Source organism: Carassius carassius, chromosome 38, assembly GCF_963082965.1.
Source record: "Carassius carassius chromosome 38, fCarCar2.1, whole genome shotgun sequence".
Taxonomy (NCBI): Eukaryota; Metazoa; Chordata; class Actinopteri; order Cypriniformes; family Cyprinidae; genus Carassius; species Carassius carassius.
The window spans coordinates 22,665,829-22,693,383 of NC_081792.1; the positions used below are offsets into that span (position 1 = coordinate 22,665,829).

Sequence of the window (27,555 nt, forward strand, 5' to 3'; positions counted from 1 at the left end):
ATTAAATAAATTAATTTGTAATTATTCAAAAATATCACCACCCCTAGATTCTGGAAATGAAAATGTTATTTTACGGTATAGGGGGATTTGAAGTAGAAAAGGTTGGTAACCACTGATGTAATGGGAACTACACAGGAAGTGTCTTTTTTTAATATAGCCTACTGCAGAGTTTTTAAGAGGTGTGGTTGGGTACACAGCTTTATAAATAGCATTTTTCTTTTCTCATTAGAAAGTCCTGCCAACTGCATTTCAAGAAGGCAGTGAAAGCTGCTTTATAGCTAAAAGCTAGACAGTCCATTTATCATGGACACCTACTTAAACTTCATTGTCACATCATGAGTGGGAAACTTGTTTTCATTTTGACACATTGTTCTTATTTTTTTGACGTTAAGACATTTTAGTTTTCATTTAAGTCTGTGGAATTTGTGAGACATACAGAAGAAACAAAATGTATTGGGTAAAAAATGTAAAATATTTGACAAATAACATTTCACATGTAAAAGTATTTAATACTTATTAAGTATTTAATATAGTAAACAACTTTATTATAATATTTTTGTATATTTGTATATTATAATTTTTTTTTATAATTCCATCATGACACTTTATGCTAATTGCTCATTGAAATTTAGTTTTGGTATGTCATCCAGATTCAATCTTCAGAGGGAGGAAGGAACACAGAGCCAAGAATAATCGAAAGAGTCTTTATTAATCCAACACAGGCATAAATCCAACATGGAGACCAGGAGGGAAAACACACACATACAGTACATAACATGTAGACCCTACAACACTGGCAAAAATGGCATACATTATATCAAGAAATCTGTTGTTTTGAATACTTATGAAAATTGTGGTCTCATTTTTTGCACATTTAATAATACTATTAAAATTAATAGTATCCAACTTCATTTTGGAACTTTATTCCACAATATATTTTCTCCAAATTAGGTGAATGTAATTTTTTAATACTTTGTAATTATAATCTTGAAAAAAATACCAGCTAAATTATCTAAATTCCATCCTTCTCACCTGGTCTCTTCTATACAAACAAAACTTTTCTCCTCATAAATACTTTATATGGAATAACAGAGATATGCTATATAAAAACAAATTTAAATTGAGGCAGATATTTTGCTTGTAAGTCAATTATTTAATGCAAACGGCCTTTTATTAAACTATAAGAATTTTCTTAATCATTTTAACATTCCCATTACCCCTAAAGAATTTGCTATTGCATTCGATGCCATACCATCTGGAGTTATTAGACTATATCCCCTACCCCTCTATCTTACTTTCTTTAGACCCTACTGTTCTACTGGAAATTCAAAAAAGATATTGATACAAATTGTACTTTTTGCAAACAGCACCCAGAGACTATTGTGCATTTATTCTGTCTTTGCCATTACTCTAAATTATTGTGGAAAGACTTTTCCCTATTTGTGACTGAGAACATTGATAAGGATTTTTCTTTTCTTTGGGAAAATGTTTTGTTTGGAGTTGTTAATTGAAAAAAAGAGCATTTACTGGAAAACATATACTTAATCTTTAAAACTTTATTAACACAATTTTATATACATAAATGTAAATTTTCAGGTCAGAAACCACTTTTTAATTTTTTGCTTGCTTGAACTGCAGCATTGCTTTTGGACTATCTTCAACTCGTGTAACTAGAAGGCTTTAAAAACAATTGAAATTTGTATTTTTTTTCTTTCTTTTTTTCATCTTTTCTTGTACTTTTTGTTTATTTGATCCCCATTGTAACTGATTTTTTGTTTGTTTATATAATGTTCTTTAAAAAAAAAGCAAGGACGTTAACCATGTGACCGAAGGCGGAAGCTAAAACATCACGTGTTGCTCAATCCAACGCATAACATATGGAAATAATGACCAAGGACGGAGATATTTGTTTAATTTTCTAAGAAGAACTGGACTGGAAAGACGAGTTTAAATAAAAATTGAGTAAGCTAGAGTGAGACAACAGATGGCAGTAATGCAACACTATGGATGCCAACTGCCGTAAAAATCCAATGAAGAAGAAGAAGAAGAATCCAACGCATTTCATTGGCTGTTTCCGAGGCGGGAGTTTCAGTCAGATTATTGGACATGCGTGATAACATACCATATCAGCTCTCCTCTTTTACTAACCCGGACAACCTGTAAAATTAGGAAATTGTCTACTTCGTCACACCGGAGTGCATTTTAAACTTTTGCGTCAGTCTAGTGGTTTGAAAAGGGGTGTTAGTGAGATATAAAGAAATGGCAATTGAATTACCGCTTAGTTAGACAACAACTAATTTACTGTCAACTCTCAACCACTCGTGAAGGAACGTCAACCTAATTCGGGCGCGTCTCTTTCAACGGTCAACTTTAACACGAGCCATTAAATCCGCGTTAAACCCGGAAACTTTGTGGAAATAGTTTTATATCTTCACCTGGACATGGATCCATACCGCCATCCGCGATATGAAAGCTCAAATCAAGGGAGGGAGAATAAAATGCATCGAAAGAAAGTATTTGGAGTCGGAGTGTTATCTCAGGGCAGTTCAGGCACCGAGGACGGAGAAAAGAAACCTAAATTTGTAAGTTACACTTTTTTTTTTTTTTTAAATAATCACATAAGGTGTCTCTGTTGTCGTATACGGTTATTGTTCATAAATGGTTACATGTCCCCCACCCTGCTGTCAGGCCTCCTCTACTGAATCACTAATGTTAGTTATTGAGTAACTTAACTTGAAGTGAGTGGGTCTTTATGTAACGTTATTCATCAAATCTATGTCTTGGTGCAATGTCCTGCTTTTATGTTCTCACAATATGTATATTTTCTTGCCTGTCTCTCTATATGGGTCACAGCACTGTCAGATAAAAAAAATAAAATAAAGTTATATTGGTAAAAACACCGAATCAATGACTTGTGAGTAAAAGAAAAAAAAATCACACACATATTAAATGATGGAAATTAAATATTTTACACGCGCACACACACAAAATATAAGATTGTAATTTTTATGTAAAAAGAAAATTAGATGGATTAAGTTGATTGTTTAGTGAGGCTTCATGGTGTATTTTGTCTTATAGAAGAACAAAACTGTTCCATTATTCTACAACATTAAATGTCAATGAAATGCAAAGTATGTCCATATAGGATTAATGTACATTATAAGATCTTTGTCAAGTTACTCTATATTTGCTTTTTCACTGCTCTTTGTTTCATCAGCAGTCAATATTTTCATGCAAATAAGACGTTTTTAGACTTTTTTTAGATAGATTTTAAGCAACAGCAGAAATTGTTTTTGGTTGCGTTTAAACAGACAGCAGAGAGACCGATGGATTAAAAAGTCACCCACACACATTGAACCCCTCTTTCAATGACATTAACTTTCAGTAGTTGTCGACTGCCAGCGCTGAGTCAAAGGATACAGTTAGCTCAAGGATAAGACAGAATAATCTAGTGTTGCTTTAGTGCTGGTGCAGTAACAGTGTTGTTTCTGTAGGCCCACCCACCGCAATGAGTTACACTGTGTCATTATCAGATGTTGGGCTTTGACTTCTGTAAAATCACTGTATACAGGTGCATCTCAATAAATTGGAATGTTGTGGAAAAGTTCATTTATTTCAGTAATTCAACTCAAATTGTGAAACTTGTGTAATAAACAAATTAAATGCACACAGACTGAAGTAGTTTTAAGTCTTTGGTTCTTTTAATTGTGATGATTTTGGCTCACATTAAACAAAAACCCACCAATTCATCTCAACAAACTAGAATTACTAAAATAAATTAACTTTTTCCATGACATGCTAATTAATTGAGATGCACCTGTAGTTTAGGGCAGGGGTTTTAAAGCCTTTAATGCCAAGGACCTTAAAATATCAAGGAAGCTATATACCCTTTAAAGTTTTGGGGTTGGATTTTAAAAATATTTGCGAAAACTTGATGAATAGACAGCTAAGAAATTAAATTTGAAAACCTATTGCCTTTATTGTATCACACTATGTTTATAAAGGGTATGTGTGTTATATAAAATGTAAAAAGTGTAGTTTAAAAGACAACATGTTTTTCTTAATAAACTGTCTGGCTTTTTAAAAAACATTTTTTTTGTTAGAACACATTGTAAATTAGACCTACTTCTTCTGTGTCTCTTAATGTATGTAATTAAAGTGTAACTAAACCCCTGCTCAGAGCCTGACTCCACCCACTGACAATATTTGAAAAATGCTGAAAAGTGGGCAGATCACAGCGGAGATAGAGGGGACGAACCTAGGGCGGGGCTGAGCGAGTGCCGGATTGATTGACAGCTGCTGTCAGAGATGCTAAAATGGAGTGACTGTAGTGACGCAAGTAGCCTTGCAACAGAGCGATCATTTGAAGTAGAGGACTTTTCTCCCCCACTTTCACCTGAAGTGGAGGGTGTCGAGGTGTCTGTTCATAATAATTCCAGCCGCTGGCTCAAACTGCGGTCTTAACTCCCTCACCGCGTCGCTTTTCAGCGCGAGCTGTGTGGAGAAGCCCATTTCCACCTCCATTGCGTTGGAGAAGCAATCCCGTGTAAAACGCAGTTTGCACACTCGAGCTCTAGGCGGGAACTTATTTTAAATAAGTTAGCCCTAATTTTAAAGTATGCTGGTAAACTATGCAGTCCAGCAGTGCTGTCGCAACCAGCAACACACCTCCGTACCATCCTGACCACTGTACTAAATGCAGATAAATCTACGCTAACTTGAAGATCTAAATAACTATATAATTGCTATGCTAAATAGATGCTATAATAGTCTATCCTGGTCGTTACCAATACTCGCAATTCCAGCTCCTGAGTCTTGACTCACTACAGTGATTTTGATGGTTTTATACTGCCAAGGGCGTGGTAGCTCGTACCAAGGGGCGTGGTGAGCTGGAAACTGCTTACGTCACCTGCCACCGCAACATCCAATAGGAAAAATCAACTGCAGTAGCCACCGTTCAACCTGAAGAGGGCAGCACTGAGACGTTTTTACACCATATATTGTAGAATTAAAACTATACTCAAATGTCAAAAAAGTTAATCGAATCAATGAACAGCACTAATAAAGCCCCATTCTTATAGATCATTAAGTAAAAAAAGTTGGTTTAGGGTTTAGTTACTCTTTAATGCATGTTTGCTAAATTTAGCCGTCACATTTTTTTTTCAGATACTTTTAACAAATTATAGAGACTGTTGAAGCAGATAACACATAGGTGCTTTCCAAATAAACAGCTAGAAATTAAGGGCTTTGTTTTATTCTTTTCAGATGTGAGGTTTTTGGTTAACAGTTCTGAGATGTTTACATCAACACACCCTCTCTTGAGTCACAGAGTGAAATGCTAGTGTACTACTTTTAACAGAATGATGTCTACTGGCCAAATGTGTGGAATGCAGTGACTCTAAAGAGGCCGTTCTTTAGTTTTCCCCATTGTAAGTTGTTACAGCTGAACTTGTAATGAACAGTTCAGACTAGAGCTGAAACAACGAATCGATTTAATCGATTAAAATCGATTATTAAAATAGTTGTCAACTAATTTAGTCATCGATTCGTTGCTAAATAACTTTTATTTGCCGTAAGCGGCTCATTTCGTGCATATTTCAAATCTGCGGTGACCAAAGTGTGGCAGTAATGAGCCACCGGAGGTTTTACTCAGCCAGTACAACAGGAGAAGTAGCGAATAGCCAATAGCTGGCCTTGTTTTATGTCACGTGCTTCCCGAGCAGCGTCTCTGCAGCCATAGACATCATATGATGTCTATATGTCTGCAGCATTCAGCGTGATGTGGGAGTACTTTACATTGAGCCTTTAAAAAAGAAGAGTAACCTGTAAACTCTGCACTACTGCACTGTTTAAGGGGACGTTCACATATCGCGTCTTTTGCGCGCTCAAGTTCGTTATTTTCAACACCGCACCGCATCGAGTTAAAAACATTTCAACTTTTCAGAATGCTGCAAGCGCTCCGCGTGTCATGTGACAAGAACTAACCAATCAGCTTCATCCTTTCCCGTAACAATGTTAAAGGCTCAGTCAAGATGAAAGGAACAGCTGATCATAGTTGTATATGGATTTCCATTTTGAAATAAATTTAGTAGCAGAGCTACTGCAAGCGATTTATTTGAGCTGCAAATCCATTTATCCTTTGCTGAAATTTCCGCGTCTTCAAGGAGAGAGCACGTCATGGTTGCTTAGCAAAGGCAGACGCCTCAGGGGCACTTCTGCGCGAGCGCTTTGGAAAGAAGGAGAAAGCGGTGCGCCTAGCGTTTTCCACGCGTTTTTAGGCGCGATTTGTGAACGGCCCCTAAGACTTTCATTTGTGCAGATTCTCCAGTACAATGTTGTTTGCAAATGTTTAGTCGTAAAAGCTGATAACATTGCTTTTTAACAGTTAACATTTAAAGCTTTACAAACATGTTCTGTGATCAGTTTGTCGTTTACCAGTTCAAAATTCAGTCGTGCAGCCTAATTATGACTGAATGAGAGAGGTAAATGTAGATATTTGAAATGCACTTTTTTTTCTAAGTATTCACTGCTCTTTTTCACACAGTAGGTTTTTTGTGTGTGTCCTATTTTTTTTTCTGGACAACCTTCTGATGGATTTTACTTTAAATTGTGAGTTCCATTCAGGTTTCATGCCATTGGCACTTTTTTTGAAGGATTGTTTACAATTTCACAGCAAAAGCTATAAAGCTGCTTCCCAGTAAATAATAAAATACAATGCACTGCAATTTTATTCTGTTTTATCCTTATTCTTCGTGAAAATATGTTCTGAAAGATTCCTTAATAAGCTTTGTTCGGGATGTTAAACTACTTTAGGAGCTCTAAGGACTGCCATGGTGAAAACATTATTTTAAATCTCCTTGTGAAATTTGCTAGAGTATGGGTCAGTGTTCTGATTGCAGAAGAGTTCGACAGGATTACTAACACAATAAAACAACTCCAGGTATATTTTTGATGAGGATATGACAGTGCAAAATGGTTAAAATCTCTTAAATCTATGCTGAATGATAAAGACCATTTATTAATAATTTACTTGGGGAAAAAATGGAAAAAACTAAAATATAAGTACATAAACCGATTAATCGATTAATCGTAAAAATAATCGACAGATTAATCGATTATCAAAATAATCGTTAGTTGCAGCCCTAGTTCCGACTACAGGTGATTTGCAGGCCGACTTTTAACTTCAATAGTGGATTGTCTTGAAACTCAGTTGGTCTTTGACTGCAGGCTGCACTTGGTCTGCTCCTGTCATCTCTTCATGTGTTCTGCATTCTCAGATGTGACTCTACTGTCCTCCTGTGGTTTCTGATCCGTTTATTTAATTAGTGTAATTTAGCCCGCTGAACTGCAGTTTTATAGTGACCATTGACACAAATGACCATTGTAAAGAATGAAAAAATTTTATTTCTACAGCATGTACTTCATAAATGTATATTATCATACATGCATAGACTTCAAATCAAACATTTGCTCCTTTTTAAGTTCACAATTGCTTCCTAGTCATGAGAGCATCTTTATGTGTACTGCTTAATTCTCCGTAGAGGGCCAGTCACAGTTCATACAAGTGTTTTACTAAAGAGCTTCATCTTTAAAGGTTCTAGCCAAAGTGCTGTTTGTAAGAGCATCAGTTTGGTTTGTCACCCTCCCAAACCATGGTGAGGGCATTATTTATGCATTTATGCTGTGTAAAGAAAGTAATGCATTTTAAAATAAAAAAATTCTGCATAGCATTTATTGATCAGAACCAGCTTGAATGAGATTAATACTTAATTACAGTCTTTTTACTTAAAAAGTAAGTAAGTTTAAATATTTTTCAGGGTGCATTTTAAGTTCTTTTTTTCTATTACAAAATTACTATTCCTTTATCTTCTCTACAGTTACTTGGTAGGTATTATACGTTTGGAATTTTTTTTTTACATTTATAATTAAGCTAGTAATTTTTTTTGACTTAATTATCTAGGTATGTAGGAAAAAATACTTTGTAAAATGAAGTATCTGTATTAACCAGTAGATGTCACAATCACACCATCTTTAATTCAATGTTTTTTTTTTTTTTTTTAAGATGAGCTGTATGTACCTGATTAAAAGCTGAGGTGATGGGAAAGAAAGAATGTGCAGGTTATACTTTTAAATCCACCAATGACTTTACCATTTTTTTTCTTGTGTATATTCCATAATTTCCCTATAGTTAAACAGAAACAATTACATGACTTTGGGTGCTTTATTAACAGATGGAAAGTAAACAATGCTTGTTTATTATTACTTTCTCTTTTAAGTTGTTTGATGGTTGGTGTTTAGAAAACGCTATCTCTTTGCTTTTTCAATGCTCTGACAAATGGTTAGCCCTTTTCCATGTCATTATTGCAAAATGCAGGTGAAACAGTTGGAGGTGTTAAACCTCAGTTTGCCTTTGTAGACGTCTTAGATGTTATTAATATGAAGTTTAATAGGACAGCTTAGGAAATGACTAGTTAACATTGCTGGGTTAGTGATAGAATATGGAGAATAGAGTACATACTGTAGAATAGACCAGTCCATGAAAGAAACCTGCATGAAACTCCAATGAGGAATGAAAAATAGCATTTCAACCCTTTGTTCACTCTTAAAATTAATGTTCCAAAAGTTTTTTTTTCTTTCTTGAAGTGCCAAAGAAAAAAGCATTCTTGAGTTCCCAAAAGAACCTTTCAGTGAGCAGTTCTTAGTGTGAAGAACTAACAATTTCCACCATTAAGAAACTTATGTACAAAGGAAAGTTTCAGTGGATGTTAAAGGATCTTTATGGTAGGGATGGGCGTTTTCCACAAATATCACATTCGAATATTTGAGCTCACAAAAAACGAATATTCGAATATTCATTTATTTAAATTAAGTTTAATGAGTCAGACGTTATTTTTCAGCAACATTTGTTTTCGTCATTTTGAACAAGCTTACAATAAGCTTGAACATTACACATCGTGTTTTACAGCTGAAAACCTTTAACAATGCGTGCAAACAAACAAAAGTACAGATTAAAAGCAAAAAAAAAAAAGTGAACAAAGAAAAAACGTAAAGCAGCCTGCAGCAATTAGGCTATTGTACAGAATGTAGCTTACACTTAACTTTTAAACTGTCAGCAAATCTTTTTTGCTTTTTTTCTATTGTTTCAAATGTTCTTGTTAAGAAATACGGGCATGTAAACATGATCGGGGGAAAATCGGCTCCTTAGTCTGTTAACAATAAGGCCGGCCGCGGAGAAAACGCGCTCAGACGGCACAGACATTGGCGGGACTCACAAATAACGGTGTGCTAAGCGAATACGTTTTGTGAAGCGCTTCGTGTTTTCGTTTCACCACTGAATGGGATCCTCATCTGGTGGAATACATGGCTCCAGCAAGAACTGTTCCCACTGGTCTCTGCTGGACTCTCTGTAATCATCGCTGGAGAACTGGCTCAGCCTTTTCAAACGAGTGGGCATTGCATCCTCTTCATCGTGGCGACTGCATCCGCAGCACTCGCATCAAGGGAAATGTTCTGATAATGTTCAAAAAAGTTTTTTTTTTTCTTACTTCTCTCATGTTTTCATCAAGAAACCTGAGATGTTTGTGCCGAGGGTCTAGGGCAGACGCGAGAAGAGGAGTTTTCACTGCATTCTCCAAGTTAGCGGTGTTTATTCGTTGCTTGAGAGATGCTGCAACAATGTTCTTGGATCACTTTCTGTGATTCTCCACGGCATATTTGAAGTACTGTAGAAGACCGCGGTTCTTTTAGGGGGCGTTCACATATCGCGTCTTTTGCATGCTCAAGTTCGTTATTTCCAATGTAGGCGCGCGGTATGCGCGCTCATAATGGAAGCGACGCGGTCGCGATGCGCACGTGGTGCGACGCGGTCCCGTTTTTTCCAGGCGCGTCCGAACAGCATCGAGTTAAAAACATCTAAACTTTCAGAATGCCGCAAGCGCACCGCAGGTCATGTGACAAGAACTAAACATTCAGCTTCATCCTTTCCTGTAACAACGTTGAAAGCTCAGCCAAGATGAAGGAACAGCTGATCATAGCTGTATATGGATTGCCATTTTGAAATAAATTTAGTAGCAGAGCTACTGAAAGCGATTTTTTTTGTGCTGCAAATCCATTTATCCTTTGCTGAAATTTCCGCGTCTTCATGGAGAGAACGCGTCGCCTCAGGAGCGCTTCTGCCCGAGAGCTTTGGAAAGAAGGAGAAAGCGGCGCGCATAGCCTTTTCCACGCCTTATTAGGCGCGATATGTGAATGGCCCCTTAATCATTAATTAATTATTTTTTGCTTGCATACACCTTCAAATATGCCGTGGAGAATCACAGAAAGTGACCAAATTAGGTTTTATTGTGAACTTCTTTTTTTTTTTTGCGAAATTCGAATATAATTTTTATTTATCTAATAATTAGAGCAGAACGAATATTCGAATGTTCGACTATCCGTGCACATCCCTACTTTATGGTACCATCAATGCCAATAAAGAACCTTAGGAGTTTTCTTATGTTTCTTTCGGCTGCCATAAATGTGACTTGCATCTTAAAGTTTGTCACATTCTGTTCCTCAAACTGGATTAATTTGTCTTATTGAATGCTTAGCAGTCCTGGAGGGACAAATGAATCATTGCATTTTTAGTGTGCCATGTGTAAGTGGATGCCAAGCTCAATCTTAAATGTTGCAGAATTATTATTATTATTATATATTTTTTTATTTTTTTAATAATGCAGCTTATGCAAGCTGCTCTGGTTGAGTCATAGACTGTTCAATTTAGCAGAGTAGGCGCAGTTGCTAGAGCAGATACTCTAATTTATTGGGTGATATTCTGGACTACCTCATAATAAACCAACAACGAATCATAATGTGGTGAGGGTCAACCAAACTGTTTTTATTACTGCCAATTATGAAGCCAGAATAATTTATCTGTTGTGGACTTGCAAGAATTCATTTGAGAAGATGAAAAATCAAGGAAAGTTGTGCCGGGAAGAGGGAGTATAAGTCCAAACAAGTCCAAATAAATTCAGCTTTTGTAGTTGCCAGAGCCAAAACAACTATGGATTTTACAGGGAACTTTAATTCTCATGCTGTTCTGATAGCCCCTGCTTGCTCTCTTCCTCCCTTCATTTGAACTAGAGGAGTCCGAGCAGCTTAATGTGAAATGTTCCCACAGTGATGGGTAGACAGTACTGCTGTGGTACTGCAGCACTTGTTGATTGAGATTTGGAAGATTTAGTTTGAATCCTTTCTAAATGTCACATGATGACTTCTGCTGTTTGCAAGATATCGTCACATACAGTTTTTAGAGCTGAAACAACGAATCGATTTAATCAATTAAAATCGATTATTAAAATAGTTGTCAACTAATTTAGTCATCGATTCGTTGCTAAATAACTTATTTGCCGTAAGCGGCTCATTTCGTGCATATTTCAAATCTGCGGTGACCGAAGTGTGGCAGTAATGAGCCACTGGAGGTTTTACTCAGCCAGTACAACAGGAGAAGTAGCGAATAGCCAATAGCTGGCCTCGTTTTGTCACGTGCTTCCCGAACAGCGTCTCTGCAGCATTCAGCAGGATGTGGGAGTACTTTATTTTGAGCCTTCAAAAAAGAAGATTAACCTGTAAACTCTGCACTACTGAACTGTTTAAGGGGCCGTTCACATATCGCGTCTTTTGCGCGCTCATGTTCGTTATTTCCAATGTAGGCGCGCAGTATGCGCGCTCATAATGGAAGCGACGTGGTCGCGACATGCCCGTTTTTCCAGGCGCGTCCGCACCGCATCGAGTTAAAAACATTTCAACTTTTCAGAATGCGGCAAGCGCACCGCGGGTCATGTGACAAGAACTAAATAATCAGCTTCATCCTTTCCCGTAACAACGTTAAAAGCTCAGTCAAGATGAAGGAACAGCTGATCATAGCTGTATATGGATTTCCATTTTGAAATAAATTTAGTAGCAGAGCTACTGAAAGCGATTTTTAGAGCTGCAAATCCATTTATCCTTTGCTGAAATTTCCGCGTCTTCAAGGAGAGAGCACGTCATGGTTGCTTAGCAAAGGCAGACGCCTCAGGGGCGCTTCAGCACGAGCGCTTTGGAAAGAAGGAGAAAGCGGCGCGCCTAGCATTTTCCACCCGTTTTTAGGCACGATATGTGAACGGCCCCTAAGACTTTTATTTGTGCAGATTCTCCAGTACAATGTTGTTTGCAAATGTTTAGTTGTAAAAGCTGATAACATTGCTTTTTAACAGTTAACATTTAAAGCTTTACAAACATGTTCTGTGATCAGTTTGTCGTTTACCAGTTCATAATTCAGTCGTGCAGCCTAATTATAACTGAATGAGAGAGGTAAATGTTTAAAGATATTTGAAATGCACTTTTTTTCCCCTAAGTATTCACTGCTCTTTTTCACACAGCAGGTTTTTTTGTGTGTCCGATTTTTTTTTTTTTCTGGACGACCTTCTGATGGATTTTACTTTAAATTGTGAGTTCCATTCAGGTTTCATGCCATTGGCACTTTATTCGAAGGACTTTTTACAATTTCACAGCATAAGCTATAAAGCTGTTTCCCAGTAAATAGTAAAATACAACGCACTGCAATCTTATTCTGTTTTATCCTTATTCTTCGTGAAAATATGTTCTGAGGGATTCCTTAAGCTTTGTTCGGTATGTTAAACTACTTTAGGAGCTCTAAGGACTGCCATGGTGAAAACATTATTTGAAATCTCCTTGTGAAATTTGCTAGAGTATGGGTCAGTGTTTTGATTGCAGAAGAGTTCGACAAAAGGATTACTAACACATAATAAAACAACTCCAGGTATATTTTTGATGAGGATATGACAATGCAAAATGGTTAACATCTCTTAAAAATCTATGCTGAATGATAAAGACCCTTTATTAATAATTTACTTGGGGGGGGGGGGGGGGGGGGGGATGGAAAAACTAAAATATAAGTACATAAACGATTAATCGTAAAAATAATCGACAGATTAATCGATTATCAAAATAATCGTTAGTTGCAGCCCTACTTTTTTTCCCCCTTATTATTAGGGGTGGTGCTAGCGCAGTGGATAAGACACATGTCTTTGGTGTGAGAGACCTGGGTTCGAATCCACTGTGAGACACCAATGTGTCCCTGAGCAAGACACTTAACCCCTAGTTGCTCCAGAGTTGTGCGACCTCTGACATATGTGGCAATTGTAAGTCGCTTTGGATAAAAGCGTCAGCTAAGTGAATAAATGTAAATGTACTATTTATTTATTTTTTTCTGTTCATTTGTAATGAAAGGTAATTTACTTATTCCGCTTCTGTTGCTCAGGTCTCAAACATACTACACCTAGATTTTTCTTAGCAAGTCACGATAAATTGTTCCCCTTGGTGACTGCACTTATTACCTGGTTCAATAAAGCTCACTGGAAACTAAGATGTTAAGGCCTGCAGGATGTTGTCTCTTCCAACTATAGCCTGACATGTAGGCTGTATGCTTTCCCTTGCATTCTACAAAGTATATGTTGATTTTACAGGTATGTCATTTTGACAAAGTCATTTGAAAACCATTTAAACCATTTACACTGTAAAAAAATCCCCTTTTTAGGGTATCAAATAATGGCTGTGGTAGTTGCCAGAATGTCACTGCAAAATATACTTTGTGTTTCTGATATTGCAAGATAGTGGTGAATTTTTTATATATATATAACTTAAAATGTAAAAATAAAAATATTTAGTTAACTCTGCTTCACACGTGTGTACACAACCCTAGCAATGACCGTGGTGGAATCTGCTATGCCTGCTGGACGCAGCATGTCTAAGCAGAAGCCAGTTAAAAAAAAAAAAAAGCAAAATAAACATAACTCCCCTTTCAAGAAGAAACAAAGCAACCTCTGTGTCCAGTTCCAGTCATCCCTGCTCCTTGAGTTGTCTCCACCACTGTAAAGCTGCTCCAATATTTTTGCGGGTTCTACCTCTTGCCAGAATGCAACCTGTCTTTTTAATGTTTTGTTCTTCCAAAATGTTCCTCTTTTTATTGTTATCTGCCATCTCTTGCTCTCTCACTGTCTAGAAGTTAGTTGATCTGCTAATATCTGTCCTGTGCACTCACTGTAGTGTTGTCACGATACCAAAATTGTTTCGATACCGATACCTAGTCAAGAATTGCGATTTCGATACTTTTTCGATACTTTTCCTGAAAAGGGAAAATCCACTCTCAAATATCATTGCTGTGCTTTATTTTAAAACCGGGACAACATTCTAATCATATAACACACTAATAAATGAACATATGAACAGCAGATATATTAAACATTTGAACAAAATATGAAATATAAAAAATAAATTAGAGCAATGACATTCAAGGTAAAGAAAGAATACATTTAGCAGCATTATCTCAGTTATCATAAGAAATTCTTTGATTCTGAACTTTGAATAAAAATATGAACAGCGATTATATTAAACAATGTTTCTGAAGATTAAATGTCAAAAGATAAATATCAATTTAAGCAATGGCATTCAAGAAAAAAAAAAAAGCAAATAAAATTTAGCAGCAATATCTCAGATATTGTAACTTATTCTGTCAGTTGTGCAACATTTTCTTTCAGAGGAGAAAACTCAGCCAGTGAGCTTTAATGAGCGTCATCTTTTTCTGCCAGTTGTGGACCGGCGGCCACAGTATCACTTGTGCTCGCACATGCAGCCTAGTGATGCACGGGTCAGGTTTTTGTCAAACCCGCGGGTCCCGCTTTTATGAAATTATTTGGCCCGCCCCAGCCCGCAAATAAAGTAAAATTTCTTTACCCACCCCGACCCGCACATCGGGGACATCACGGAAGATACGTTGCTACTTAGAACTTCATACTGTAACCTTATCAAAGAACCTAATAAAATATGAAAATATATATTCCAAATATTTCTCGTTCACTGAAGTTCTTCCCTCCACAGCAGCGCGCGAGTGCGGCGCTATTAGTAGCACATGCGCAACTCATGAACAGATCTGTTATGGCGTTATTTCCCTGTCAAATGTCGAGTCCGCATAATTGTAGCGCGAAAGTACATTAATATAATGCGCGAGAGAGAATCTCTCTGTTCGCGCGCGGAATATAATGTGCGGAGCGTGAATCTCTCAGCTCGTGCCCTCTCAGATACACCTTGCTCTTGTAAGAATTTTCTCTGGGCTCGCTCAGAGAGTATGCCTGCACTTAAAACGTGTTCAGTGCAATCGCGAATCTCACCTCTTCGCTTAAAGTAAGCGTGTATGTGCTTAGACTGCGTCCAGTGCATTCGCGCATGGCCAAGTACTCTTCTCTTCAATTTCTTTCTCTTTGCTCTTGGCATAAACGCTGTCAAAACGGCAACAACCAATCAGAAATGGGCTTTAACGACTGACCAATGAAAACGTGACGGAGAGATTCACGCTTCGCACATTATATTCCGTGTGCGAGCAGAGAAATTCGCGCTCTGCACATTATATTCCGCGCGCGAGCAGAGAGATTCACGCTCGCGCATTAATGTACTTTCGCGTTACAATTATGCGCTCTCGAAATTTGACAGGGAAATAACGCCATACTCTGTGAACTGTTTCATCCTGTCAAAGAGTTACTCAAGATGTGACGGAGCATGTGATTTGTTGAATGTAGTGAATGAATCCGCCCTTCACTGAACGAGATCGAGAGATCTTCTCATTCGTGAATAAGTTGAATGAACTGACACATCTCGTTTATGAACGAAATTAATGCTTATACAGGGTCAGTGAGCCAAGCATGTAAATCTCGATCAGCAATCAGCAGATACAAAGCGCAGCTATAGGTGCTGTGCAGTTACGCTCGTTTTCATATTTAGCATACAGAACACGTTAAACTCCACGTTTAATCCCCGATTAATGTGAATTTTATATATTAAACCTCGTGCTTCGTTCATCTGAACAACTTATTTAAACTATTAATGCGATTATGCATACAATTAAGTAAAGCCACTAATGCAGCCATCTCTGTAGTGCTTTTTTTTGCTGCTTGCGTGAGGAGAAAACACACAGACGTCCATAGGGAGGCATGGAAGCGTGCGTTGCACACACCAACATGAAATACGTCTCTTACAAATCTGGAACGCAGTCATTCTTTGAAGTATCGATACTAATAAATTTAGGAATCGTGCCGTTTTTAATTTCCGAGAATCGCGATACTTTTGAAGTATCGTGCACCGTGCAACACTAACTCACCGAGCACTCTTTTCTCCCTTTCGTTACTAGACTAGACACACCTCTTACTGCTGATTGGCAGCAAGTGTGTTTTGGGACTAGGCTGGACACGACGCTGTGGTTCAAATATTGCTTAGTGCACCTTTAGCAAAATATAAAAAAACTAACAAAACACCCAAAGTACATTACTGAAAAAAATGAAGAAACATAAAATATGCTTATATTTTACATAAATAGTTATGTCACAAAGAGACCTTTAGAAATGTCATTTTACTTTTTTTATTTTATTATTTTTTTACTGTAACTTGTGGTTATTCTTATTTTTTTTCCAGAAACACATATTTGACAGTATTTTACAATAAGAATTTACCATTTAATAAACTACTTACATTTTTACTGTATTTAAGGTGAATTCCAGTTAACAAATTAACAGGTTTTTATTGTAGAAGCAGGAAGCAGAGTATTGCAAGAACAGATTAAATTATTTTAGGCTTCTCTGTAGGACAGAAAGTCCATTAATATTAGAAGGCAAAAATGGCCCCTGTAGATCTAGACGGTGATATATGGAGAGATGACAGTGCTCAGTGTCTGAGAACACTCTAAGCCACCGCAGTTGGAGTGTCTGTATTGAACCGTGAGAGAGCATAGACTCTAGCAGCTACCGCATGAGTGTTCATGACTGGCATGATGAAAACCGCTCTCTCTTACAAACACACACAGATTGCTTCTTGATTCTATGGCAACAGTGTGTGTAGAAGCAGAACCGGAGTGGTGCAGTTGAACCTAAACCTGCTGAGCTTTTTGTAGTGATTGTAGTGGTACACTGACACTTGTGATGTTCTTTGGTGAGGCCTTCAAGTTGAGCTAGTCGACAGTGCTCATGTTATGCAGCTCATACTGAAATTAATATTACATCCAAATGCCACCACCATTGCAAAATTATCATCCTGATGTCACTGATGCTGTTTCGGGATGAGGCCTGAAAAAAGTGTGATATGGTTTCTGGATAGTGTCTTTCTCCCTCGTTCCTAACCTCTTGGCCCTGTCTGTTTCCCTGATGTGCTGATTGCTATGCAGCTCTGAACTTGCCTGTGGCTCTTTATCCCGACCCTAGCTGTATCCGTGGAGACCAGCTGTCAGCCCAGTCAATTCCCCTCTTCCTCATGACAGACCGCATCGCCCTTCGGACACAAACCTGGAGATTGGAGGAAGGCCAGAGATCTGCACACAGACTGAGGCAGAGATGGATACAAATGAAGACAGACGGATGAGCAGACATGCACATGCAGATGGATGTGTACTGGCGTTGGTGATATGTTACCCAAACAGAACCGACGTAAACTCTCTTTGCTCAGTCCTCTTTTGCCTGATTTTGATATCTCTATCAAGTCTGACAGAGTAATGTTCAATTTTCATAGAACCTTTTGTATGGTCTTTAATAGTGATGCACCGGTTGACCGGCCATAAATCAGAACTGGCTGGTTTTTGCTTAAAATACTGTCTTTTTTTGGTCTTTTTCCGGATGATTTTTCCGGAAGTGCGCCCGCGTGCACAGACTGCATTGTAATCATTAGCTATCATGTCATTTGTGTGGAAGTATTTCGAAATCTGTGCACAGGATAAGAGCCTTTCCCTGGGCTCACTGAAGCTGTGCGAGCTACTGTATCTGTCCGCGCCCTGTGAAGGCATGTTCAGCTTAACTTCTCGCGTGTTGGATGAGAAACGAAACAGACTAAACTGTGAAAAAACTGAAAGGAGTAGAACTTGCATACACGTTTGAAAAGACAGAAGTAAACGTCAGTTCTGTATAGGATGATTATTTAAATTTTACCTTAAAATTACATTGACTTAATTTGATTTAAAAATCACTTGCTGTAGCACATTGATAAAAAGTGTTTAATTCATCCAATTAAACATTTTTAGGGTAATGATTCACATCTATAAATTTATTTTTAACTTGAGACAATAGTTATTTATTTTTTCATTGGCTCAAGTAAAAAATATAGATATGAGTCATTACCCTAATTTTTTTTTTTTTAATTGGATGAATGAAACGCTTTGCATCTTATTTATATAGCATACTTTTATTTAGTCCTAGATAAAGACCTAAGACCTTTTTTAAATTTAAAACCAAATTTAAAAACTAAAATACTGAATGCTGATTAAGAAACCTCTTACTGAATGTGTGTTGATTGTGATGTTTGGACTGTAGAACTATGCAGTTATTGCCTTTAATTTCACATGGTTACAGTTAATTTTTTAATTTAAGGCCAGTTCTATGTAGTTTCAACCCAATTCAAAAACAAAATCTAAATGCTGATGTCTGTACCATCTATGTTTGTATTGAATGTAGGCTACTTACTGTGCAGTTACTGCCGTTAATTTCAAATACCAAAACATCTTGTTTATGCACACTTTCCTTCTTTCTTGTTTGTTGCTTAAAAGAAATATAAATATGCTTTTAATGTAACAATTGGTCCATACAGTAATGTTAAGTAGTATGTTTTCCTCACCATAAGGCCTAAAAAAAAAAAAAGTTTGGTTCCGGTTGGTTGTCAGTTGAGGTCATTGGTCGGTAGGGATTTATTTTTTTTTTAATTATTTTTTTTTTTCTCCAGTGGCAGTTTTACACACACACACGCGCGCTGATTTTAAATGTGTGTACCGGTACTTTTACGACAGTGATTCTGTATTCCCGTTTAAAGTCTGTTGTTGCCATAGACACGCAAAACGCACACACACACACAAAAAGCCTTCGCGGGAGTTTGACAGGCAATCTCATAGTAGATTAACATGGAGGATTTGAACTTGAAAAACGGAGTGTACAGACATCTTTTTGTAGTCAAACAACATTCTTTGTTATGTTCATTTATGTGGTTTATTTGATTTTGATGCTATAAATTAACTAGAAGCAAGAGACGATCAGTTAGTTTTAACTGATGATCTAACTTACAGCGATCTGTTCGACACATTCAAGAGCCACAAAACGGTATTTATTGTTTACATTTCTTTAAAAAATGACCACATTTGAAAGGTGAAATAACCAAATGAGACTGTTTCATATTAAAAGTAAGCTGGTAATGTTAATGTCCTGTCTGTCAGCATGTTGTCAGTGCCCTCTCTGTTCCGCGATAGATTGTTGACTCCCCCCTCCCCCCGTGTTTCTCTTAATGTTACGATTTCCAGACCTTAAGTTATAGCTCACTTTAGGAATTGACAGTTAAAGGGTTTTGATGCAATACTTAATGGTTTTTAACGGATTACTTAAGTGTAAAACAGCATTTAAAGGAAACTGTAATTTAATTAACGATGTGTGAAAGACCGTTCTTCCCCAGTCTCATAAAATAAATTTGGGTCGCACATAAATTGACAGGGTCGGTCGGAATCCGGAACCAAACAAATTTTTTTTTTAAGCCTAATTCCAAAATTTAAAGCCTCAAACTGTGAAAGAATAATCAAAACCGTAACAATGCATTAAATTGTAATGTATCAATTAGGGGTGTGCACGGATAGTCGAACATTCGAATATTCGTTCTGCTTTAATTATTCGATAAGTAAAAATGATATTCGAATTTCACAAAAAAAAAAAAAAGTTCGAAAAAAGTTCACAATAAAACCTAATTTGGTCACTTTCTGTGATTCTTCACGGCATATTTGAAGATGTTTGCAAGCAAAAAAAAATGAATGAATAAGGGGCTGTTCACATATTGCGCCTAAAAACGCATGAAAACGCTAGGCGCGCCGCTTTCTCCTTCTTTCCAAGGCGCTCGGGCAGAAGCGCTCCTGGGGCGTCTGCCAATGACACGCTCTCCATGAAGATGCAGAAATTTCAGCAAAGGATAAATGGACTTGCAGCACTAAGATTCGCTTTGCAGTAGCTCTGCTAATAAATTTATTTCAAAATGGCAATCCATATACAGCTATGATCAGCTCTTCCTTCATCTTGGCTGGGCTTTCAACGTTGTTACAGGAAAGGATGAAGCTGAATGTTTAGTTCTTGTCACATGACTTGCGGTGCGCTTGCGGCATTCAGAAAAGTTGAGATGTTTTTAACTCGATGAGGTGCGGACGCGCCTGGAAAAAAACGGGTGCGTCGCACCGCATGCGCATCGCGACCGCGTCGCTTCAATTATGAGCACGCATACCGCGCACCTACATTGGAAATAACGAACTTGAGCGCGCAAAAGACGCGATAAGTGAACAGCCCCTAAGAACTGCGGTCTTCTACAGTACTTCAAATATGGCGTGGAGAATCACAGAAAGTGACCGAATTCAAGAACATTGTTGCAGCATCTCTCAAGCAACGAATAAACACCGCTAACTTGGAGAATGCAGTGAAAACTCCTCTTCTCGCGTCTGCCCTAGACCCTCGGCATAAACATCTCAGGTTCCTCGACGAAAACATGAGAGAAGTAGTAAGAAAAAAACTTTTTGAACATTATCAGAATATTTTCCTTGATGCGAGTGGTGCGGATGCAGCCTCCGCCACACCAACGATGAAGAGGATGCAATACCCACTCGTCGGAAAAGGCTGAGCCAGTTCTTCAGCGATGATTACAGAGAGTCCAGCCGAGACGAGTGGGAACAGTTCTTGCTGGAGCCATGTATTCCACCAGATGAGGATCCCATTCAGTGGTGAAACGAAAACACGAAGCGCTTCACAAAACGTACTCGCTTAACACACCGTTATTTGTGAGTCCCGCCAACGTCTGTGCCGTCAGAGCGCGTTTTCTCCGCGGCCGGCCTTATTGTTAACAGATTAAGGAGCCAGCTTTCCCCCGATCATGTTTACATGCCCGTATTTCTTAACAAGAACATGTAAAACAATAGAAAAAAAAGCAAAAAAGATTTGCTGACAGTTTAAAATTTTCAAAGTTAAGTGTAGGCTACGTTCTACAATAGCCTAATTGCTGCAGGCTGCTTTACATTTTTTCTTTGTTCACTTTTTTTTTTTTTGCTTTTAATCTGTGCTTTTGTTTGTTTGCACTGCATTGTTAAAGGTTTTTAGCTACAAAACACGATGTGTGATGTTCAAGCTCATTGTGTGTAAGCTTGTTCAAAATGACGGAAACAATAAATGTTGCTGAAAAATAACGTCGGTCTCATTAAACTTAATTTAAATAAACAAATATTCGTTTTTTGTGAGCTCAAATATTCGAATGTGATATTTGCGGAAAACGCCCATCCCTAGTATCAATGTGTATCTTATTGTGAGGCAGTTGGTGAAATTCAACCCAAACTCGGGCATTGATATTTTATTTAATTTTGGCCCTTTTAAAGTTTGTTACTAGAACTTCTAGTAATCCACCAAGGAAAAAAGCAACCTTTTGCTTAAATTTAGTAGTGGAATAAAAAAAAAAAAAAAAAAAAAAGCTCTCTGGTTAACAAACATGATTTTTCTGCTTATATCTGTAAGCAAAAAAAAAAAGCATATTTGGATTTTAACTAGAATTATGTAATCGGCTTTGAAGTCTTACAGAAGCTGAATAAATTCTGATGGATGCCACGCGTTGGATGATTTATTTTCCAAATTATGTGAATCTTTGCTTTGAACTGTTGCATTATGATTATATTTCTGTTTTCCCCCCTTTTTCCCCTCCTAGACAATAGCTCTTGTCACAGTCTCTCAGCAAACCACATCCCTTTTATCCTTGCAGTTCAGCATATCAGCACTCATCTTAAATATCTACTTCAGTCTATCACATGCACGTGCAACATGTATTCCTGGCACTCCACTCCTGTGACATGTCGAGACTGGTGTAGTGATCTGACATTTGTCAATGGCATCTGCGTACTAAACCCGATTGCAGAGCTACCTCTCTAGTCTTGACGTCCAAGGTTAAGACAATCACCGGCAGGTGGGTGTGATTGAGCCTAATGGACTGCAATTGACATGATTAGCATCTCTCACCTCTACCGAGGTGCTACTGGATTGATTTTAATAGCCTCTCCTGGCAAAGTGTCAATGGAGAAATCTGTTTGGCATTAATGCATGTTCTGTTAAAGCTTTGGCTTGACCTTCGTGCTGTTAGACCCCCACTCCCATCGTCTATTCACTCATTATTCCTTCCCTCTTTACTTTGACATCCAGAAATATATTGGACTAGAGTATTGACTTGCTAATAAGTTAATAAAAATTGTTTAATTCAAGCATGTAAATGAATGTTTTCTAAGTGCCGTTTCATTTAAGGGTGTGTTCACACTTGTAGTTTAGTTCTCTTGGTTTGTTTGGTCTGGACCAAAAAAAGAAAACAATACATTTGGTCCTGATCTGCTTAGCGTCCACACTGGCATTTTTGACAGTGAACCTGATTGGTTGGGTTTAATGCCATATAATTTTTGATGGAACTCACAGAACACCCCAAACAAAAGGTGTGTTTGACTTAAAGTGGTACTGCACAGACTGATCGGTGTATGACATTAAAGTACCCATTCTCCGGTCGGTTTGCTTAGTTCTGCTTTGTTGAACACACGTAATGCCATCTGCTGGACTAAGCGCGCTCAATAGCCGCATTTGCACTGTTGAGCTTAAAGCTAGTGCGTGCCAGGGCCAGTCGCGTTTCCACTGGCACTTCCGGGGCTTGATTGTGCCTCGTCGGGGCTAACGGCCAAGGTGTTTTGGCCTGAACGAAAACCTTGGGCCAAAGCGGGCCATCTGGGGCTAAAGGAGTGGTTATGAACAAAGGCGGAGTTTCTTCAAGGTCTGGAGAGCGTCAGCGCTGCGGATCATTACAGAAAGTTAATAGCTTTAACACCAGTATTAAAAACTTTATAAAATAAGTTGAGTTAAAAAATCCCTCTTACTCAGCAGCGAGTGTTTGAAATAACTTGATCCAATGTGGATTATAATCATCACTAAATAAGGCAGAAATATTTATAAGCGATGTAAAAGACTATGCACGCTAAACATTAACGTTTAAAATATGACCACTTGGAGAAATCAGACGTCAGCTTCTTATTCTCTATCACAATTGATTATTTATTTAGTAATATATTCGAGAGAGTTTAGCTCTACGTTGCCTATCATAAAAATGTTTTTTTTTTTTTTTTGGGAGCTTTTATAAAAATAGAGATATTATCATTCATTCTAAATGTGATGTATATAGGCTGCTGTGACTACAAATAAACAAACAGACACGACTGACTAAGCAGGCTATTTTCATAAAAGTTAAAAATAAATAAAATAGAAATGTGTATTCCTGTGTGATTTAGGATTATTATTATTATTACGATTATTATTTCTTATTAGTTTTCTGATAACTTCTCTTTGTTGGTGAAATGATGGGGTTGTATGACGTTGTTCCTGAGAGACATCTCTGACTAAAGAATCTTCGAGCTAGAGCGCATTAAATCATTGCGAACAAAAGCTGAGCTAGTGTGAGAGTGAGCCATTTTATCAGAGCAATATTGTCAACTTCAGCGAGTATTGGCATTAGATTATTATAAATATTATTAATATTATTATTATTATTATTACTATTATTATTATTATTATTATCTAATGGCATCAATAAAGCTCATCCGCAATGAATTGTTGTGACTTATTCGCGGACCCTGATTCTAAAGGGGAATATCTGCATTCAGAAGATGAAGGTGATTCTGAAAGTGAAAGTATAGCCCTGCACAAACGGTGAATCCTTTGCCCAATGTAGATGGTCCTTTGCCCAATGTCAGTGGCGGGAACAATGTTTGCCGGGGTCAGAGTGTTTATCGCGAAATTAGCAGGCATGTTAGTGTTGCGGGGAACGAGGCGGGTGATTTTTCCCGTGCTAGACATTTAGTTTTGTCTTCTGACCGTGTGCCTCTCTGCAATCGCGGCGACAGTATTGTAGTGGAGACTTTGTCTAATGCCAATGGGTATGTTAGACGAGGTCGAAGTATTCATGAATCATAGGACAGTTAGGCGGCAACGTAGAGGCAGGGTGGGGAGTCACAATGACAATGACAGTAGTCCGAGCTGTGCACACTCTGGCCGCGCTGCTCTTAATAGGAGCAGAGGGGGTGTGACACGGGGCATAGCTTTTGAACTAAACAGGGGTTTAAGCCGGTTATTTCTACCTTTTTTGCTGTAGTGTGTCAGTAGGAAATATCAGTTTACATTTCCAAACATTCATTTTGCCATTAATTAATAATCTAGTGAGATTCTTGAATGCACAAGCTGACAACAGACTGCCTAAGACTAAGACTTTTGCACAGGAGTGTATGTATAAAGTACGTATAATTAGATTAATTTTATTTAAATAAGTGTAATTAAAGTATGTGTTCATATGTGTTAAGGGCTAGATTTTGGCTGGAGGAAACAGCTGTAGTGTGATGAGCGGTGAACAGCGAAAACTTAGATGAGATGATACAATAGATGATACAATATGATGATACTTAGATGATACAATAGATGAGAAACGGATTGCTCCATTGTGGCCATTTGTAAACTGTATTTATGACAAAGAACTGCACAGATACAGATATTCTAACAATCTATCGATAAATACACCTTGTGTCCTCTGTTTCTGTTTGAGTCCGCTCGCGCTGCTCCGCCGCGTTCTGTGGATTGAAGAGCGCGCTGAAAGACTGAGAGGAGACCGGTCTGCCGCTGTTTTCATATGACATTTAAGTGGAGTCAAAATGAAGCAATTGTGAATTTGTGTACAGTTTATGGAGCTAAATGCTATAGCCCGCTATTTCTACATTTCAGAGAACCAGGACAAATATTTCAATTGATCGCTCAGGCATTTAAGAGGCACCGAAATCTGCATTCTGATTTGGTTCGGTGCATACCGGTAGGGCTGTGCGATTAATCAAAATCGAATCGAAATTGCGATTTGAGACATTGCGATTTGCTAATCGCAAAAGCCTGCGATGTGGACACGATATTACTCTGTTCCAGAGCATATGCATGACTGCCAGCCTACAGTGACAGTCTTACTAACCATTGGAGTGAGTACATCTCCATTCTCCCCAATAAGCTCTGCTCTAAGAAACTGTGTAAACGCCCACCATTAAAAAAACAACAACAAAAAAAAAGCAGGAGAGCGACAGAGTGGGATTATGGCAAGGTCAGGTCAATAGTTAGGCAAATTAAAACTAAAGAAAAACGTTATGTAACTTAAGCTTTGAAAAGACAGACAACGAACAAAGATAATTTACAAGAGCTGTGTCACAATGCATATCAAGAGCATCTCTTATTGCATGTTCGCTATTCTTCTGAATGCCTCTCATACTCGCCCCTCTCTTCCCCACGCGGCGCAAATCCCGTGTCACGGACGAGCTGTTCACCATTGTTTCGTAACGCTCTGTTATATTCTCGCACGCGGCACTGCACCGCAAATCTCCACGAGCGCATCTGGCAGTATATTATGGATGAAGCACGACGCACGTGCGCAACCTGCGTCGAATCGCGCCTGGCTCCGCATTTAAAACGAATGTAAATAGTCTAACTGCTTGCTAATTTCACTTGGAAGAAATTAAACATTCAGCACATTTTCCATTTGTTCTTAAAATCCCAAATACAGTGTAACATGTAATACTTTAATAACTAAAGAAATACAGTTCTTTATATAAAAATAAACTTTTCCAATGAAATTCAGTAACTAAGTTAATTCTATAAAATTAGTTATTACATTATAATCTTGTCTGCTGGGGAAAAAAAAATTGTATATACAGTACAGACCAAAAGTTTGGAGACACCTGCTCATTCAAAGAGTTTTCTTTATTTTCATGAATATGAAAATTGTAGATTCACACTGAAGGCATCAAAACTATGAATTAACACGTGGAATTATATATGGAATTATATACATAACAAAAAAGTGACTGTCAAACAGGGTTTCGGGGTGTAGGCAGTTGCTATGGGTCGGGTATTGGTAAACATAATGATCGCTCACCGCTGTCAACGTTTTTTGTGCCTTTGAATCATGTCGTCATGTCACTCCGCAAGTAGACCAATAATTTGTCACGATTGAAGTTCAAAGTGCACCGTATAGTTTCCTGCTTTTTTGTCCTTTGTCGATCACACCTATGCATATCGCACAGCCCTACATACCGATGCACCGGGTTTCGGTACCCAACCCTATTGATGCCACAAGGAAATCATAACTGGATGTATATTCAATTTTTGGGGTTTTATTTAATTTATCTTTTTTTATGGTTATGATTGTCTTTGGTCCTTTAAATTGTACAACATTTTGGTCAACAGACTGTTATTTAAAAAGTGCTTAATAAATAAATAAAAAATTACCTTCCTGTTCCATAACCATGCTATCCAGAAACCCAAATATGTTGATTTGAAGAAAATCAGTGACTAATTCGTTTAAAATATAAAATCTTATTTTATATGAAATACTGAATAGACAGTTTGAACATGCTTTGGATGTTTCTGAGAAAAGGTGTTTCAGGATAAAAAACAACGCTATTATCACTGACATTGACACATGACCTTTTATTGAAGGCTGATATGATGGATGACTTATTGTAGTGACCTAGTAAAAAGTGTTATCTATAATATAAGCAGGTGAAATGGCTTTTGTTGTTAATTATGGCAATATGTCCTTTTAATTAGACAGGTGCAACGTGGGATTGAAAAATGAGAAAATTGAGTCAAGGGAGCACAACATATTATTTACGTACTTATTTGCATTTTCAAAATGATTTATGTCATCAATAAGGATGCTTGTGTCCAGCTTGTTTCTAGGCAGAAAGCTTGGCAGTTTTGTTTTGTTTTGTGGAACCTGATTTGTATTAATAAGAACTTTCTGCACTGAACGTGATTCAGAGGCAACTTCAAATGACAATCCAGTCTTAAGGCTCTCTTGCTTTCTCTGACAATTGTTGCTCTAGCCTTGTTTGCAATAGTATTAAATAGGGCTGGGCAATATCTAAAAAAAATATATATCTCAATATTGTCAGTTTTTACGATATCCGATCTATATCTCTATGTTTGCATTTGTATTTTAATAATAAAAAACATGATTTTCTTTTACCCATTAAAAAACAACAAAGTCAATTTAGATTTAAACGGTCTAGATTTTTTTTAACTACTTAAATTAGCTAAGTGACCACTTACTGCTTTTTATTAAATGAACACATGTAGGCCTATATGTAACTGAAGTAGTGTAAAAAAAGTTCAGAAAGTGCATTCTGTCAACTTTTTAGTGCATGTAATTCACAATTTAAACTATGCAACTGGGATAAGTATTTAATAAAAAAAACTAAACCGGTCTTGTCTACTTGTGTTTGTGTCATATGAATAATATATATGTGCCCCATACATGGAATCCGAGTACCTGCTGTATGTAGTAAATTGAAAAGCAAAAGGCCAACCGCTACATGCATTCAGTTTGTTTCTACCATTTATTAGTAATGATTTACACAGTTTCTTTACTACTTAATAT

At 37.5% G+C, this 27,555-nt stretch overlaps 1 protein-coding gene across 1 annotated transcript in view; it reads left to right on the forward strand.

Annotated features, from left to right (window-relative positions):
* Positions 1 to 2,333: 2,333 nt before the first annotated feature.
* LOC132119590 (protein diaphanous homolog 3-like) overlaps positions 2,334 to 27,555 on the forward strand; it is a 312,651-nt gene continuing 287,429 nt past the window's right edge. Inside the window, exon 1 of the mRNA XM_059529685.1 lies at positions 2,334 to 2,582. Coding sequence (XP_059385668.1) covers positions 2,442 to 2,582 — 141 coding nt within the window. The 5' untranslated portion in view covers positions 2,334 to 2,441. The remainder of the gene's footprint in view (positions 2,583 to 27,555) is intronic.